The sequence below is a fragment of the Poecile atricapillus genome, chromosome 4, assembly GCF_030490865.1.
Source record: "Poecile atricapillus isolate bPoeAtr1 chromosome 4, bPoeAtr1.hap1, whole genome shotgun sequence".
In the NCBI taxonomy this organism is placed as follows: Eukaryota; Metazoa; Chordata; class Aves; order Passeriformes; family Paridae; genus Poecile; species Poecile atricapillus.
The window spans coordinates 8,255,609-8,272,321 of NC_081252.1; the positions used below are offsets into that span (position 1 = coordinate 8,255,609).

Consider the following 16,713-nt stretch of genomic DNA (forward strand, 5'->3'; position numbering starts at 1 on the left):
GGCCCCGCCCCCGCCCGGCCCCGCCCCTCCCCGGCCGCGCGGCCGCGCTGAGGGTGGCGCGCGCCGCCTCAGGCGCAGCCCCCAGCGGCCTTCCCTCTGGGAATGGCGATTCCCTGTGCCCCTTATCCATGGCAAACGGGCCGCGGGCTCTCCTGGCTGCCCGGTGGGAAAAAAAAGTTGTTTTTTTTTCCGGCCATGTTCAACTCCCCGTCCGCTCCCGGTGCTGATGCGTCTGTGGGCGGGGCTGAGGGCAGCGCGGAGCGAGTGAGGGGCTCTGCCCTGGGAATGCTGTGGGAAGTTGGGTGTCAGCCTTTGCCTAGGTGCATTCGACCTTGTGAACCTAAAAATGGTACTTTCCAGGTATGAGTTGAACAAATGCTTCACTTATGATTTGTTGTAAGTCATGGCGTAAGTCATGCGGTAGCTGTTCCAAATGCAAATAAAATGCTGCAAGCACTGCGAAGAGGCAGGTGGGGAGAACGTGGGAAAGCAAGATAAGCAATTTTTCCTTCAATCCATAATAACTCCAGAAAATAAAAAAAAATAAAAAAAGAAAAAAGAAAAAGGAGGTTAAGAGGCATTTGGGTTACTGGGCTGCCTTGGTGAAGGGAATTTGCTGCTTCCCTTGCTGAAGGTCAAATAACTTCAGTCCTGTTACTGCAGGGAGACCAAGGAAGATGCTGCAAGTAGCAGTGGCCATCACCTGGAGGAAGCTCTGGCAGAGGTTAACAGGTAAGAGAGGCTGAGCAAAACAAGTAAATGTTGAAATATGTTAGTCATATGAAGAGGGGAATTTACAGTCTGCTGGAATAGTAATAAGGTGGCAAGCTAATTAGCTGATAAAATCAGTTCCAGGCAAGAAAACGAAAATGAATGGATTTTCTGGACACAGAAGAGCTGCAAATGAAATCATTCCCTGAATGTGATTTTTCCAAAGCATTATTTGATACTATCATTTAGAGCGTACCTGTGTTAGATACCCATATTGCCCTCGAAAGAAACAAATTGAACAGTATTAAAATCAAGTTGCATTCAAAACAGAAATGTTTATATTGAGGATAAAAAACATGTGGTCATTACACAGTACAGTGGGCCAGCTGCTAAGAGAGTGAATTGATGGTGTGATTGCTTATTTTATTGTAATAAAACACTTGTTCTCAAAAGCTTGGCTTTCTCAAAGCTTGGGCTTTCTCTTGGTTCCAGTTTTGATCCAAGAGGAAGTATGGTTTGCCTCAGGGTTCAGGCTGCTGTGATTAAAACAAATGGTATTGTCCGGAAGTCATGTGCTGAAGTTCTGAAAGAGTCTGAATAATTTAATTTTACCAGGGGAAATTTATTCTGGACTTTATTCACTAGTGATTGTGTTATACATAAGTCTGAATGAAATATTTTCTAAGTAAAGAGTGGCATGTTTCCAAGGCTGTGATAATGGAAGCATTTTTCATCCAAAGCCTAACTTCTAGAAATTGGATTGCTGTGAATATCAGCTGTTTTGCTTAAAACACTATGTACTATGGTGCTCTTACTTATTTATCCCAAAATGGTCTCAGTCCTCTGGGGTTTTTTCTACACTTGGCTTCTTGTCCATTTTGCTTTTGGAGAGCTGCTCATTTTTGTGATAAATAAAAGATCTTGCAAGCGTGAGACCAGGCAAGAATAGAAGAGCTTTCGATTATTATTTAGCATATTTCTCCTCTAGCTGTTTTCCTGTTAAAATCAGACAGAAGAAAGGAATGCAGGTGTTTCTTGTTTTACAGAGATAATTTCACTGTGTCTCAGTTTGGATGGTTTGCACACACACAGTTGCATATGCTTATCAGTTACACACTTAATCGCTTCTTTACTTCCAACAAGATTCACCTGGCAGGCACCAAGAGTGGCTGGTGACCTCTGTTAGAACTCGAAGCTTCCTGCACCTGCCATTTCAGAGTTTTGGGTCGCTTTTCCCTCCCTGGTGCTGGGATTAGCACCACTTTCTGCCCTCATGTGCTCCCTTCTCTCCCATAAAAAGTCTCCAAAGCCTTTGCATTTTGTCTGTGCTGTATCTAAGCATCTATGCTTATGATCTGTGCTGTATCTAACCCTAATTCCCACCTGACCGTGGCCCAGCCAGGGGTGATGGGGACATGCACACAAGTCCTTCCTCGTGTTCCTGAGCACCCTCCTTAGTGCCCCGTGGTTTGTGGTTAGGGAATGTCCAGCAGGAGGAGGGCTCTGCAGCTCTGCTGTGGGTGAGTGGCTGATTTGTGACTGGCTGCTTCCTGCCCAGCTCCCAGGGACTCTCACGAACCAGAATGACAGGCTAAATTACACATTCTGGCACACCAGGAGTTGGCTATCCTTGCTTTAATTATCCCTTCCCTGATAAAACCTTCATTTTCATAAGGAATATGAAATCTCAGTTGGATTTAATTTAGGTCTCTTACAACTCTTCAGTCATTGTTCAGTTTCTCAATTACAGCTTGTTGTTATGACACAACCTTTTTGATTCTTGTTCTGTAAAGGGAAATGTTCTGTATTTAGCTTGGCTTTTCTGCAACATTTAATGATTGTTTCCCCATGGCAGTTGTCAGCGAACTATGGGCAATCCAAATCACTGGTATGCCTTCATTTTTTTTTTAAGGCAAGCCAGGTCACATTCCCATAGTCATTCAGCACACTTAGAAGACATAATCCACTTGTAGAGTTCGTTCCTATTATTTAATTATTTTTTAACCTTCAGGAGGATGTGGACAGGTCTCTTCCCTCCAGCATAGCAAAATAGCACGTGAAATGAAAGTTTCAACAGTCTTTGGAGCACTAAAGTTTGCAGGATGAGTACAGGTGCCTCCTGACAGCTGTCAAAACAAAATTTCTGTCCAAGTTGGCTAATCCTATTCTGAAAGCATAAAACACGGAATATTATTACAAATAGCAATGCTCTGCCCTTCACCAAAGGCAATGAGAGTAGTGCAACAGTGAAAGATTGTCTTGAACTTTAAGTATTCATGAAAAGAAATGGATATTAAAATGAGCCACTATGGGCTGATAATCTGCACTATAACTTTAGATAAGATGAGCAGGCTTCCCAAAGGGAATTCCTTTGGTTTTCAATGCCATGTGGAAATTTTTACAGTTAATTTTCTGAATGTGTTTTGAAATTAGAATAACTCTGGTGAGTACTTATTTCTTTTAGAAAATGAAGGAGCTTTGATGTTTCTTTACTTAAGCCAATATTAGAACTCCATTTAGCTTGAAAGTAGCTATGTCCAGGTAGTGGCTGCCTTGTACAGGGAAATAAATTCTTTTCGATATTGAGAGTTTTGAAAGCTCCTTCTGTTGAATGTTAAATAGTATATTTTCGGTTTTGGGGGAAGGTCTTCCTTAGAAGACCTGACATTTTTCTGAAGGCAAAAAAGTTAATATTTGTGACGGTTTTACCTCCGAACTACCAGGAGATGGCAGCAGGCACACGCGTTATCTGCACCCCTTCAGGTTTGGCTGGAAGCACAGCGAGTTGGTTTTACTGTTAGGTACTTTACTAGTTTTACATCTTTTTCTCGTTTTAAAATCATTGTTCCAGAATGAAGGGAATACTTAATGCCCAGTTTTCGTGTTTTCCTTTGGTTGCTGTTGCATTAAAGATAATTTAACAGAGGAATAAGTATCTTCAAACATTTCATGTGAGTATGGGAATCCTTTTTCAGAATTGGGAAGAACAGGACTTTATTGAGCTTTTTAGTGCCTTGAGAACCCCTTAGTGCTGGATGATGTCATGTTACACTGGTAACAGGTATGTGAAATCCACTGAATCCTGCTCCTTACAACTTAATCCCCTTCATTACTTAATCCCCAGCCTGAAGGTTGATAGTTTGAAAGGTGGATGTTAATCCGGTTCAGTTTAGCTCCTGTCACATCTGAAGTTTTACTGTTTATAAATCAGTGGAAAACTGGGGGGTTCTCAGGTAGATTAAATTTACTAAGCTGGCAGTTTAGCTTTAAATTAAAAATGAGCCTTCTTAAGTACCCTGGAACACTGAATTATCATTTATAGGTGTATCAGCAGAGAGTTTTGGTGGGTCATCAGAAACTGAGGAGAAAAGGATCCTGAAGATTGGTAGCACAGTAAATATGCCTTGGTAGTACCATAGGGAATTTTGATTGGATTCTGTTGTGTGGTTGCAGCATGTTAGATGGGAATTGTTGCTTTGTGACTGCTTTCTCATTGTGTCACTTCTGATGTATAACCATGATTGGCTTCTTCAATTAACTGTGTAGCAAGGAATCCAGTGCAGCTTACATAATGCCTGAGAATTGTGATGACTGAAGAGGGAAATACATTGTGAAAAGCATGTTATTTGCATTAGAAATATTTGAGGAAAAAATATTAATAATTCCTTTATTTCCACTTGAAAATTAGAGTCTTTAGGCATTTTTTTCCGTGGTTAGCTCTTCAAACAAGTTAGGTGTCCTGTTGTTAGAATGATAATCATTACTGAGAACAGGCATAAAAATACTCAAATTCGTTCTCCAAAGTATTGGACAGTTTAAGAAAACGGCAAAGAATGACTTTCTAAGTATATTTATTCCTGTGTGGTTGTAGGAATTCTTCAGTGAACATAATTTATTTCAAGAAAAACATCCTTTTCCATGTGTTTAGAGAAATTTATGTATACCTTTTTTTTTAAAAAAAAAAAAAAAGAGCAAATTGTCACCAATGAGTCCTAATAGTGAGATGAGCTAAAATATTTCATGAGGCACGCAGGCCACTTGGGCTGGGACTGTACCCTGAGCACTTCCTCTCCACCTCATACCTGCATTTCTCAGTGCACACTGCTTCCTTGGGAAGTGTCATCCCATAGCCTGGAGACAGATGCCTGACTCCTAAACTTTCTGTGTGCCTGATCTGCTCTGCTGGTTCACAAACAAACATGAGCAGTCTGGAAGTAACATGGAACTGTTAAAAATCTTTATCTGGAAATCAGAGCAGTATCTGATTACTAGCACTGATGGCTTAGCACCCATTAAAGAAGCTGTCTTTGCACAGGGACAGCGTTGAGGTAGGTGTGGGAAGTATCAGGTACAAACCAAAGCTTTATACAATTCTGCATCACATGGGAAAAGTGAAGGAAGGATTTGTTGATACAGTTTGAACAAATGCATTTGATTTTCTCAGTCATCCATGAACCCAGAAGGACATCTGATTCGCTGCTTGCTGTCAGTCAACACTGGCAAAATTTTTAGGAGAAAAACTAGAGAAGGGTGTAACAACATTTGCAAGTCCAATCTCAAAATTCAGTTTCCAAGCAGTTACCTGTGCCTCTTGCACAGGGGGGTCTCACCCAAACCTCGTGATGTGACATTGCTAGGAGTGTAAAAATGGAAACCAGATGGCTTGGTAATGTGAGTAGCACTTTGATGCTAATTGCTCCTTACAGTCTTCCTTCAAATCTGATTTGAGTGAAAATGTGGCATTATTGCTCAAGGTAAGCTACTCCTCGGTTGTAATCTGACAGTCAGTGGAAGGTAGACCACGGGTAGATTCTTACCTTAAGGGTCAGGTCACTCTGGCTACTGAGGAAAATTCCCTTGTGTTAGCTGGGGGTCAGCACTCTCCTTTTCCATCCTCGCTTGCCTGGGACTTTGTATGAGCTTCTGCTAATCAGTTTAGATGTAGACTTCAAATTTCCACAAAAGGATTTAATAGTCCTGCAAGCTCATCTACATTGAGTTTCTGCAGCTTCTACCGTGGAGATGCCTTGTGCACTGACATCCTTTTACTTTCAAGAGTGGAGTCTGGGTTTTTTTTGTGGTTTTTTGTTTGTTTTTTGTTTGTTTTTGGTAGAATTTTGACAGTGGTGACAGAACTCACACTCACTTTAACACTCTGATATGACAACAGTCATCCAACACAGAGAAAACTGAGGTTCAGTAACATTTACATCCAGAGGAAATCCAAACCCTCATCTCCCATGCCCAGGGAAGTGTTGTCACCACGCTTTAAGCTAGTTTGGCTGGGCAGCATTCCTCATTCCATCTGTTGAAACTGTGCCCCAGAACAGAAGGGAGTTGAAAATCTATTTGGAGACAGCAGGGAAGAGGAAGAGATTGAGCCTTAATGGTCAATCCTGGCAAAGAGAGTGCAGAAGCACAGTCCAGCTGTCAAATTATTTTGTGTTTCTTTTACTTTATTTTCCATGCATTTTCACTTTGCATAAGATTTTCAACACCAATAAAATTTAAACAGTGGGGTCTCTTGCTCTGAATTAAACTTGTGACAGAGAACCTTTTCTAATATTTCTTTTTATTGATAGTCACAATAACATTTTCGTTGTAAATTGTGTTAAAAACCCACAGAACAATATTAGTGGGAAATGGTAACAAAGATGCATTGCCCTGGATGGTTGTAAGAAATGAGGGGTATTTGTCTCCTGTTATAATTACCAAAATAATCTAAAATGCTGCAGGGTGACATACCTAGTCTGCCTGTGCTAGTTTGTAGGGTAGAATGCCCTGCACCCTCCTGAGCAGCTCTTTGCCTCACCAGCATGGCTCCATTGCTGAAACTCTCCCTTCCAAAAGCTCCATCTCGCTGTGCTTGGCTGGCTCCAGTTACTGCCACACACGAGGTTTGCATTACTCTGATGGTGTTTAGATTTCCTCTCCATGGCAGCCTTAACCTTGCTCTGGCCTTGGGCACGTTTTGGCCAGCCAATCTGTGCTGACCTGCAGGTTTTTACACGTTACCCTTGGCGACTTTGCATTATATTTACCAAACAAATTGCACTGTTATTCATAAAGAGAGAAAAAGAATCCACCTAAATTCGCTGCAGATGGCAGAGGACATGCACATGATCATTTCCATTTCCAGTTTCAGCTCCAGTTTTGTAAAAAATAAGAAAAAATATTTTAAAAAACTCTGATAGTAGCAAAACTGAACCTAGACTGAAACAAAAACCTGTAGCAGACATGTTACATAGATATTCTCCAACATTAAACAGGGTCCTGTAAATCCAAAGGACATGATCTAATGGTAGGTAAGTGCTGTAATGTAAAAGTAAAAGTTTTGTGTAACACCTCAGAACATGCAGTAACAAATTCAGTTCTTCGGTTTCATGTACTTCAAGGTGGGGTTGCAGTAGTCATGGTACCAGAAATGACATGGGTTTGTAAAAGATTGTGGTGTTTGGGCAATGCTCATCAGCCACCCTGCTTGAGAGAGTTGTTCAGTATAAACTGAATTGTACAGCTGCTGAGCACAACTAGAACTGGAAAATTACTGATCTGAGAGTAGCATGGAGAAATCACAAATGGGAAACTACTGTCTCTGCGGGATTTTGAGACCTTCAGAAGATTTTGGCAAAGAATTAAGTTACTTGAAAAAAAGGCCCCGTCTCTTAAGATGATGAATTGTGAGTTGGGATGATTTAGCCAACTTTTAATATGTTAAAGGCTCAAAAAACCCAGCTGTACCTTCTTTGCTAGATTCAGAGCAGTTGATGTCTGAGCTGACTTGTGTTTGTGTGCACACCTTTCACCTTCACATCCAACTCTTGATGTGGCTTCAGAAGCATTTTGGAAAACTTAGTTCTGATTTGCTGGGGGCTCCTGAACCACTTTTCAGTAACTATTCAGTATTTAGTAATAGTGACTGCAAGTTACTATGGCTGGATTTGGATAAAAGCTAGTCTGAAACAAAATACTGACCTATGTAGTGCTACCTTAGTTTTTCTTTATACAGAGTATTTCTGCTGTGTTAAATCACTCTTGGTGTTTCTAGAATAGGCAGTCTCAGTTCCTACTCAAGCCTGTATGACCCTTTTCCCTCTTTCTTTTCTCACTCTTTGAGTGGAGAAGGGCATGGTCTGGGAGTGTGACATTAGAACTGCATGTCTCCCTTATTTCCCCTTGAGATTTGTAGCATGAAATTATCCGTACCTTTAACAGCTCTAAAGTGAAATTTTGTGGGATCAGTCTTTTTCTGTTGTTTTTTGTTTTTTTTTAATTTGGTAAAGGTGCTGTTACTCGCTTATATGCCTGAGAATGAATTTTCTTATATTTGGCTTATTGTATTATTAACTGGAACACTAAAAATCATGCTTATGTTGGAATAGGACTGCCCTTTATAACAGGACTCGTTTTGGTGAAGCAAAATAATTGTTCCCAGAAAAACACATTCCTTCTCCATCAAACCTCCATTCTGTTTGACACACTGGCTGTTCATTCTCTGAGAATCTAAAAATCATTTTTAGTGATTTATGGGCTGCTGTTGCTAATATTTCCATGATCCTGTTAAAAGTGAGTGCTTTTTCCTCAGTGGCCAGTTTTTGTGTTTTAAATAAGCAAAATGTCAATTGAACTAAAAGCAGGTCTAAATCATGTATATACTAAAATTTGCATTGGCTTGCTGGCTGATTTTATAAATTATCAGAATCTTTCCATATCTGAGGAACATGAAAAACAAGGATCATGTAAGGAAGTAGGAAATTTGTAAATTTACATGCTGTGTGGGAGTGGAATAGTCACAGGCAAGTCAAGTTTTAAATATTCCATTTGTGTTTACTGTGTTACATGCTCTCCCATTGTTTTCTCATACAAAGTTTTATATTTATATATTGATATATATAGAGATCATATATTTTTATTCATATATATATATATATATGTATCTACACACACACACTTACTCTGGTGGTTTCCTTTTCCATGATGCCTTTTCCAAGAAATAGAAGGGAGAAGGTTACACATGTACTCAACATGTGCTTATTCATAACACATTTTATTTCCAGCACTTTGAAGGAGATACAGAAACAAAGAATGGTTGAGGTTTGAAGGCACCTCAGGAGGTTTTCTTGTCCAACCCCTCCTGCTCAAGTAGGATAATCTAGAGCAGATTTCCCAGGAATGGGTCCACGTGGTTTTTGAATATCTTCAGGGATGGAGATTTCCAGGTTAAACTGTCCCAGCTCTCTTGGCCTTTCTTCATAGGAGACTGAGTGTTGCCTCATGTCCAACCTGGTGTCCAGATCCTTTTCTAGAAAGCTGCTTTCTGGCTACTTGGCCTCCAGCATGTCGTGCTTTTTTATTCCTCAAGTGCAGGATTTTGCACATTTCCTTGTGGAAGCTGATGAAATTCCTGTCAGCCCATTTCTTCAGGTGGTCGAGTTCCCTCTGGATGGCAGCATGGCTTCCTGGTGCATCAGCTGCTCCTCCGTTTTTTATTATCGAACTTCCTGAGGGTACACCCTGCCCCATCACCCAGACCATTAATAAAAATGTGTCAGGAAAGCTTTGGAGAAAGAATTTTACTGAGCAGTTTTTTTTCTTTGACGAGGATGCATCAAAATCCTGGCAAATCAATTTGGTGGTTTAATTTAGTGTCTTCACTGTTCTACAACATGAAGTTTTTTTCTTTGGGCTTTCTGCACCATGGGCACCTTATAGGCTTTGGCTTTGGCCATGAAGGCTCTGGGACTAAGCAATCTCATTGTCTTGGCAGCATTAAAGCATTCACAGCCCCAGCCTTCTCCTACACACCACAGAAAACCTCCAAGTCCCTTCATTTTCTCATGAAATTTGGCAGAATGGGAAACCTCAGGGGTCCGTAGAAGACTAAAGCCTGCCTGATCCATCTGCTTTAGTTTTTTCCTTTGGAGACAGGCTCAGTGACCTTTTCTCTGTCAGTGACAGCACAGTGGTTCTGCTGCTTCCAGCACCTGGTGATGACAAGTTTGGCATCTTGGTAAAATGAAGACATCTTTGGTTGTTTGTGTCTAAGAAAGCAAAATCCTGAACAGAACTCCTCACCTTTGTAGTGTCTCAGCAGTGGCAAGAATCCTAACTGGTTTTATAATGGTGTGTGAAACTGGCTGTCAGTGAGGTTTGGGACTTGAACATTGTCTAAGTCTCTTTTCTGTACACTTGGGTAAGTTAATGCAGCCAACACAATTTTGCATGTGCTTATGAAGCAGTGAAAGCCTTCCGCCCTACTTTATCAACAAAACCCACATCAGAGTGTCTTCAGGAATGGTGCTTCCCCTATGGGAATGTTCAGCTAGGCAAGCTCACTTAGTTAAACCATGAAATCAGGATACATTCATAAAAATGGGAAAAGGCTTTGGCCCGATACCTGTGGAGCCAAATGTCTGTCAATAACTCACCAGAAGCAACAAGAGTAGAGGATGTAACATGAGGCTTCTCTTTTCAAAAACTTCTCCAAACTGGATACTTTAATGAATGTATGTATTTTACACTAAATTACTCAGGTGCTCTTACACATATAATTGCAACAGCCGCACTCTAGCTGCCCACAAAATGCAGTCTGTTTCCATTGCATGCCAATAGCTGGTTTCCAAACAAAAACATGTCCCAGAACAGCCTTGGGGATCTGTACAGGATCACTGCAGCTGGGGTCCAGAGCTAACAGTACTGCATGACCCTTTGATGCATGGGAATGTGTTAGACTTGCTTCAAGGATCTCTTCACTGCACATTTCTTGGTGTGCAGAGATGTGAAAATCTCCTGATAGCGTTGGATTGGTGGCTACTCCATCGTTTCTGCCCCTCCAGCTCATTGAATCTCCTGAGTGTGTGTATTTGCCTTCAAAGGGAAGCTGTGCTGTTCCCTGGCTGTTGATGTGCCTTGGGAGGGCATTGGAACAAGGGTCTTTTCCACATGTGCTCCACAAAGGAGATCTCCTTTCCCTGTGTGAATGATTATTTGGTAAATACTAGCAAGTTCTGTAGCTCTGTTTTGTCCATATGTTCAATATATCTTTCTTACGCTGTTTAATTAATCCCCAGTGCCTTCACAACTCTTACACAAGGGCTGAGATTGCTGGAAAAAAATTGAATTCCAGCAAGTTGGGATTCTTTCACTGTTTGCTCACTTTTAATGTCCATTTTGCTGTTTTGCTATGAAAAACTGAATTATAGTAGTAACCATATCAAGGAAGTCTCAATGACGATCATTCTCATTGCCATTAGCTCTAACTGGCATTTTAAAAACTCGCTCTAAAAACCAGATTGTCTCTAAGTTCCAAAGTACCCATTTTTACACAAAGTCTATCCCAGGGGACACTTGAGCCTTTTTTGCAGGTTTCTGTGTGTAGAAATATTGTGGGTGATTAGTGTAAAGCCACAGCATTCATTGCTGTTACACTTCCCTTAAATGCAGGTATGTTGCTGTACATTCTGATTATGTGAAAGTCACTGTGAAAGAGGTGATACTGAAATAGTAAGAGCTGCTTTCTTGGAAGTGTTGCCAGGTAATCTGGACAGAGAAAAGGAATGAGAAATGAGACAGTTGGAAATGGATTCTAAAAAATCCACAGGACAATTAAAATGGCTTAGAAATGGATTAAGTGAGGTCTGCTAAGCTGCAAACCTCCTTCAACCTTTTCGTCTGTTTAGGACATTAATAATAACCCCTGTGTAAATTATCTAATGTCTGCTGAGGATTGGGAGACACCATTCCCTCTCCACATGGACATTAGTAAGTTTTCTCCCTGTTCGTGAAAACTGTAGAAATTTAACATCTTTTTGACCTCTGCTGCTTTGATAAAAATGTTTGAAAGGGGCTGGCAGAGCTTTAAAGTTCTTGTGAGAGATGGCTCAGTGATGGATATATGCATGATACATGAGTGTGTAACTCCTGCTTCCCAAGAGAGCAGCTTTTCTGAATCCTGATTTTGGTCTTCAGACTATTTATTTTGTGAGCACAGCCCTGAACTCTGCTAAGAGCTGTTTCTGCAGCTGATTGATAGAATCAGGGAAGATGATAATCTGGAATAAAAGGATAAGAAAGTGCAGCTGTTTGACTTAAGGAATGTTGATGGTTTCCAAGGCTTGCTGTCCATGGGTGGAATATACTGTCTGAGAAAAGTAGAATTGCCAAATCCAGGTATTCTCTTTTTATCTCTTTTGGGTTTGTTTTTTTTTCCACTTCCCTGCAGTGATTTCTTTCTTTAGAGGAAAAAATTAGAAAAGCCAAGCTATTTTCAAAGTAGGGGGAAAACAGAAATGCCTTCTTTTCTTCAGCATATCCAGAGGAGAGTAAGTAAAAATATGAGTTGGAATTGCAAGATTTGTGCCAACAAAGTTCTATCATGTGCTTTTAATTGTGTGCCCACACACTCTTGTCAGGAGGCAAGGTCTCCTTTTAGCCACGTGTCCTTGTCTGTGGTTGCATTTCAGTGCTGCTCTGGCATACCATTGGCTCAGGACATCACTGAGGTCGGCATAAAAACTTTGTTTTTACTTTTTGTGCTTTATTCAGTGATGCCCAACCAGCACACCCAGGAAGAGCTGGGTTTTTTCCTCATCAAGTGATGAGAAATAATTCTTTTAAATGGATCTGAGCCTGGAGGGCTGACCAGCCTGCCCATCTTAGCAGCTAACCCAGGAGGGCAATACAAACTTTTGTGTGACCAGGACAATGAGTTGCTAAGGGGTAGCACCAGTCACATCAGTGTTTCCATGCAGTTCACAAGACACAGCGAACAGTTAAGAACATCTTCCCAACCCAAAGTACCCAAGTTACTGTTTTTCCATTAATTACCATTTCCCAGTCATGCAACGATTACCAGTGAAGTCTTCTGCATGTTGTGCTCTTTTATTTGGTGTGCATGACAAAGCAGAAATGTGCAGGTGATACCTCTCAGTACTTCTTTACAAACAGATTGTTTGCATAATTTTTTCAGTTTAAGTAAGCTGACATCACTTTTACTAAGTTGCACCTTAAAACCTCTCTTGAATCTGCATATGTTCACTTTTGGATAGTTTTTTTCCCACAGATAAAATTATAAATAAACACATGGATTTGTTTACATGGGGGATACACTCTATGATTCTAATGCTCTTTGTATCTTTCCTGAGGAGAAAATAATTAGTTTGATTTTGTGTATTTTCTTACGCATGTTTTTCTTCTGATGTCATAATTTTGTCTTGTGGGAAGCTGTGCTTCAGGAGAAAACCATGTTAAAAATACAGTTAGAAGAAAACTGATCTTAAAGTAATCCTTTGAGTCAATTAAATAATACTGATCTCAGTAGAACATCTATTAGTGTACATATGATGTTACTGCTAATACAGCATGAATTTATTATGGCCTGGGGTAGCCCAATGAATTCCAGATGAATTCACAATAGCTGGATTCTTAAAGTGCTACCAGGTCTACTTCAGGTTTTCTGTTTCCATGTGTAATTAATACCAGAACTCAGCACTGCTACCTGCTCCTATTTAAAAAGAACAGAACAAAACAAACCCAACAAAACAAAAGACATATTTGAAATCAAACTGAAAGCTTGAAAAGCTGCGCCTGAGTCTTGGCATTAATAATTTAAAATGCTAGTTTAGAGTGCATCTGAATACACTGGTTTTACATAATTAAAAAATGTTTTTAGTTTTTCTCCTTCAGCCAAAACACTCCAAACTGCTTTCATATACCTAGCTAGATTATTAGACTGAAAAACAGCTCATATCATATTTAGAGATACTTAAAAATTGGCTACAAAGCTATAATTCAGGGATAGCTATGAAAATGAAATGTGTCATATGTGATTTGTTAATCAGACATCCTAATCCCAGGGAGCAAGCTAGCAGCTTCATCTCATAAAAGTGGGAAAATCTCTTTAAATGGGTACATTTTTTAAAAATCCAACATGGAAACCCAGGCAGTTTCACCTTATCATGGGTTGTATTGGTAAATTATTTTCTTAGAAATGTCACATGATTGTTGGAAGCTTCACCTACTGAAGTTCAGCATTTCTTGTGGCACATTAAATTTCGCACTGCTCTGTCTGGACCCATGTAGCATCACACATTTTTAATTACATTATTCCAGCTTGGTGCTGGCAATTACCAGAATCAGAAGATTCCTCTGGTCTCTTTTTTTTCCATCAGCCCTTACCACATGGTTCACACAGCATTTCCACAGATTATTCAAGCAGCTGTGAGTGTTGTGCTCACTTCATCAGAAAGCAGCGCGCCAAGGACACGGCAAAAATCATCTCCAATAACTATTGAATGTATTGTTTCTGTGATGATGTAAATCAAATCATGGTCCCATCAGGACTGTGTCTTTAATGTAGAGGACAGGCACTGGGGAGTGAAGGGGAAAGTTGGGACATCTTTATTTTGCATTCAGTGTATGGTAGGAGGAGGATACTTGTATCATAAGTGTGAAACTGAAATTAGCCATTTTTCACTTCCAACTCTTAAGCCAGTTGAGCACTGCAGCACTAAAGTCAGGTGTATATTTACACCAGCACTGTTTCCTCAAAATTTGCCTAGTCCTGACAGTGAGGAAAATTTATCAAGGTCCCCCCTTCCAGCAATTCATAGTTCAGTGGCAGCTTAGGGAGGAGAATGAGGGTGAATATAAAATGTGGGTAATTTATCAACACTCTGAGAATGGTCCCTGCTACTGAATAAGAGCACATTTGGCACAAAGATTTAAAAATTAGTTTGCAACTCACAAGCAGAGAAAGTACAAGATGCCTTTTCCTTACACAAGCATAGTATGAGAAGAAAAGCCACATCAAGGTGTGCGGAATAGTGCTGGATGACAGAGATTTGGTATTAGTGTTCTTATCCCTGGGACTCCCAAATATGCATGAAGAGAGTGCCCAGCTTTTCCTTCACTCTTGGAAAGAATGGGTGAAAAGTAGGACATGAGCCAACAGTGTGCATTCACAGCCTGGAAAGTCAACTCTGTCCTGGGCTGCATGAAAACAGGAGTGGGCAGGTCCAGGGTCCATCAGTCCATGCAGTTTCTAGATCCTCCTTTGAGCACTGAGCTTTCCACTCGCACCCAGAGAGAAAAGTAAGGCAGGGGAAAAAAAAAATCATGTACCATCTTTTCTAGATTAAGTCTGTTTTGTTTTTTTTTTTTTTTAAATACAGTGTTTCCACAATGAGACTAAAGTTTTTTGTTTTTAACGTGCTTAAAAATAATTTTTGAAGCCTTGTGCAAAAGCGGCCATGAAGAAGTATTGAATGGAGATGGAAACACTGACAAAAGCAAAGAATGTAGAAGGAAGCTGTAAAGGAAGCAAAGACAGAAGGGAATAAAGATGGAAAATAAAATCTAAAGAAGAGAATCCACACAATTCCCTCAAAAGAAAAAAAAAATTGAAAATAAGTTTCAGACATTCAAGGTTTTACATAGAGTGGATGACACTTAGACCTGATATTGCTGGGTGTAAGTGCAGTTGGACTAGTGAATTTGTACCCAATTACAAGAAGGGGAAAATGTAAAAATGTTTCACTTTTTTGGGCAGTGTTCAGTGGTTTATGAGCCAGTCTGTTTTCAGAAAAGATCTGTATCAGAGTTTTGCTGAGGCTTCAGCTCCAAAGTGCCTGTAGCATTTCAAGACCGAGGCTAAATTTTAGAGGTGTTTGTCAGTGAGGAGCTCTAGTTTCATGAAACATTTGAACAAGAAAATTTTTGAGGACAATATTCATTGAATTTTCCAGGGACAATGAAATAACCAGGAAAGGATAATAACAGTTGTCCCGAACAAGAGGGACTTCTGTACAAAGAGAGAAATAAATATATGTAGTTACAGGCTACCTAACATGTTCCTTCACACCGCTGCTGAAAATATTTTAATGTGAGAGCCTTTCAGAATTAACTACTGAATATTTCTCTCAAAAGGACTGTGAGCTAATGATATTCTGCTTTGAGATTCTGCAGTCAAAACCACACACGCACTAAATTTTCTTGCAAACCTTGGGCCACTGAGAGATACAAGATACATCACTTGCCAGAATTGCTGTAGCAGACATGAGGACAGGAGAGAGCCAAGGCCTCTGTTGTGTTGTGTGCCCTGTTCCTGGAGGAAGGAGCTGCAGGCTGTGCTGGAACTGCAGAGCGCGGTGGGCTCCGATCTCATGGGGCTGGGGGCTGTGAGGCCGCCCCTGAGGGCATTGCAAAGCCCAGGCCTCCTCTGCTTTCAGAAACTGCTTTAATTTTATACCTGCTGTAAAATCAATTCTGAGTAATATCTAACCTATTATTGACACTTCAGCCCCTGGGGAATGGCTGGGTCTGAGTGTTATAAGCAACCACTGATTTTGGCCAGGCCCTCAGGGCCTCCTGTTGTGGCTGAGGCAAATGTTGCTAATAAACGCCTCCTTCAAAGTGACTTTTCCAGCTGAATCACAGGGATTCCAGTCACCCATTTGATGGAACTTTAACCAGAAACGTGTTGGACAAATTAAATGTGGGTTAGCCTCTTGCTCTGGACTATATCAGGAGCCTATAAATGCAAAATGTTTGAGGCATAGAAGACCATGCTCTGTAATTAACTATTGTAGCTCTCCTCACAAATCAAAAGCAGCCTAACCTGGGGAGCTCAGCGTGTCAAGCACTGAAAGTGTTTGGAGAAGGAAGAAGAGGAAAGAAGAACAGGAGTGAAAAATAAACAACATTTTGCATACACATATATTACTGTTAACTAATTGCAAAAGCCTTGAACTTCTCACCTTGTAATGGAAAAGTTATGAGCTTGAAGTATTTTAATGTATGGACTCAGATTTGGGTCTGTATGTCATTTATTCCATTGGGAAAAAAAGATCCTTATGCTTATCCACTTGGAAAATAGTGATGAGCTGCAAAGGTTTTAGAAACTAGATATAATGATTTAATCTAAGTTTGGGCTGCTCCTGGAATATTTAAAATTCAGTTTAAAACAGCTAGTCACTGTGCTGTTTGACAAGATTAAAATTGCAT

General features: G+C 40.4%; 1 protein-coding gene across 1 annotated transcript in view; it reads left to right on the forward strand.

The window, feature by feature from the left end:
• The first annotated feature begins 195 nt into the window (after positions 1 to 195).
• Positions 196 to 16,713, forward strand: part of LOC131578682 (uncharacterized) — a 58,756-nt gene continuing 42,238 nt past the window's right edge. Inside the window, exons 1-2 of the mRNA XM_058837707.1 lie at positions 196 to 349; positions 664 to 732. Of these exons, the coding sequence (XP_058693690.1) occupies positions 196 to 349; positions 664 to 732 (223 nt within the window). The remainder of the gene's footprint in view (positions 350 to 663; positions 733 to 16,713) is intronic.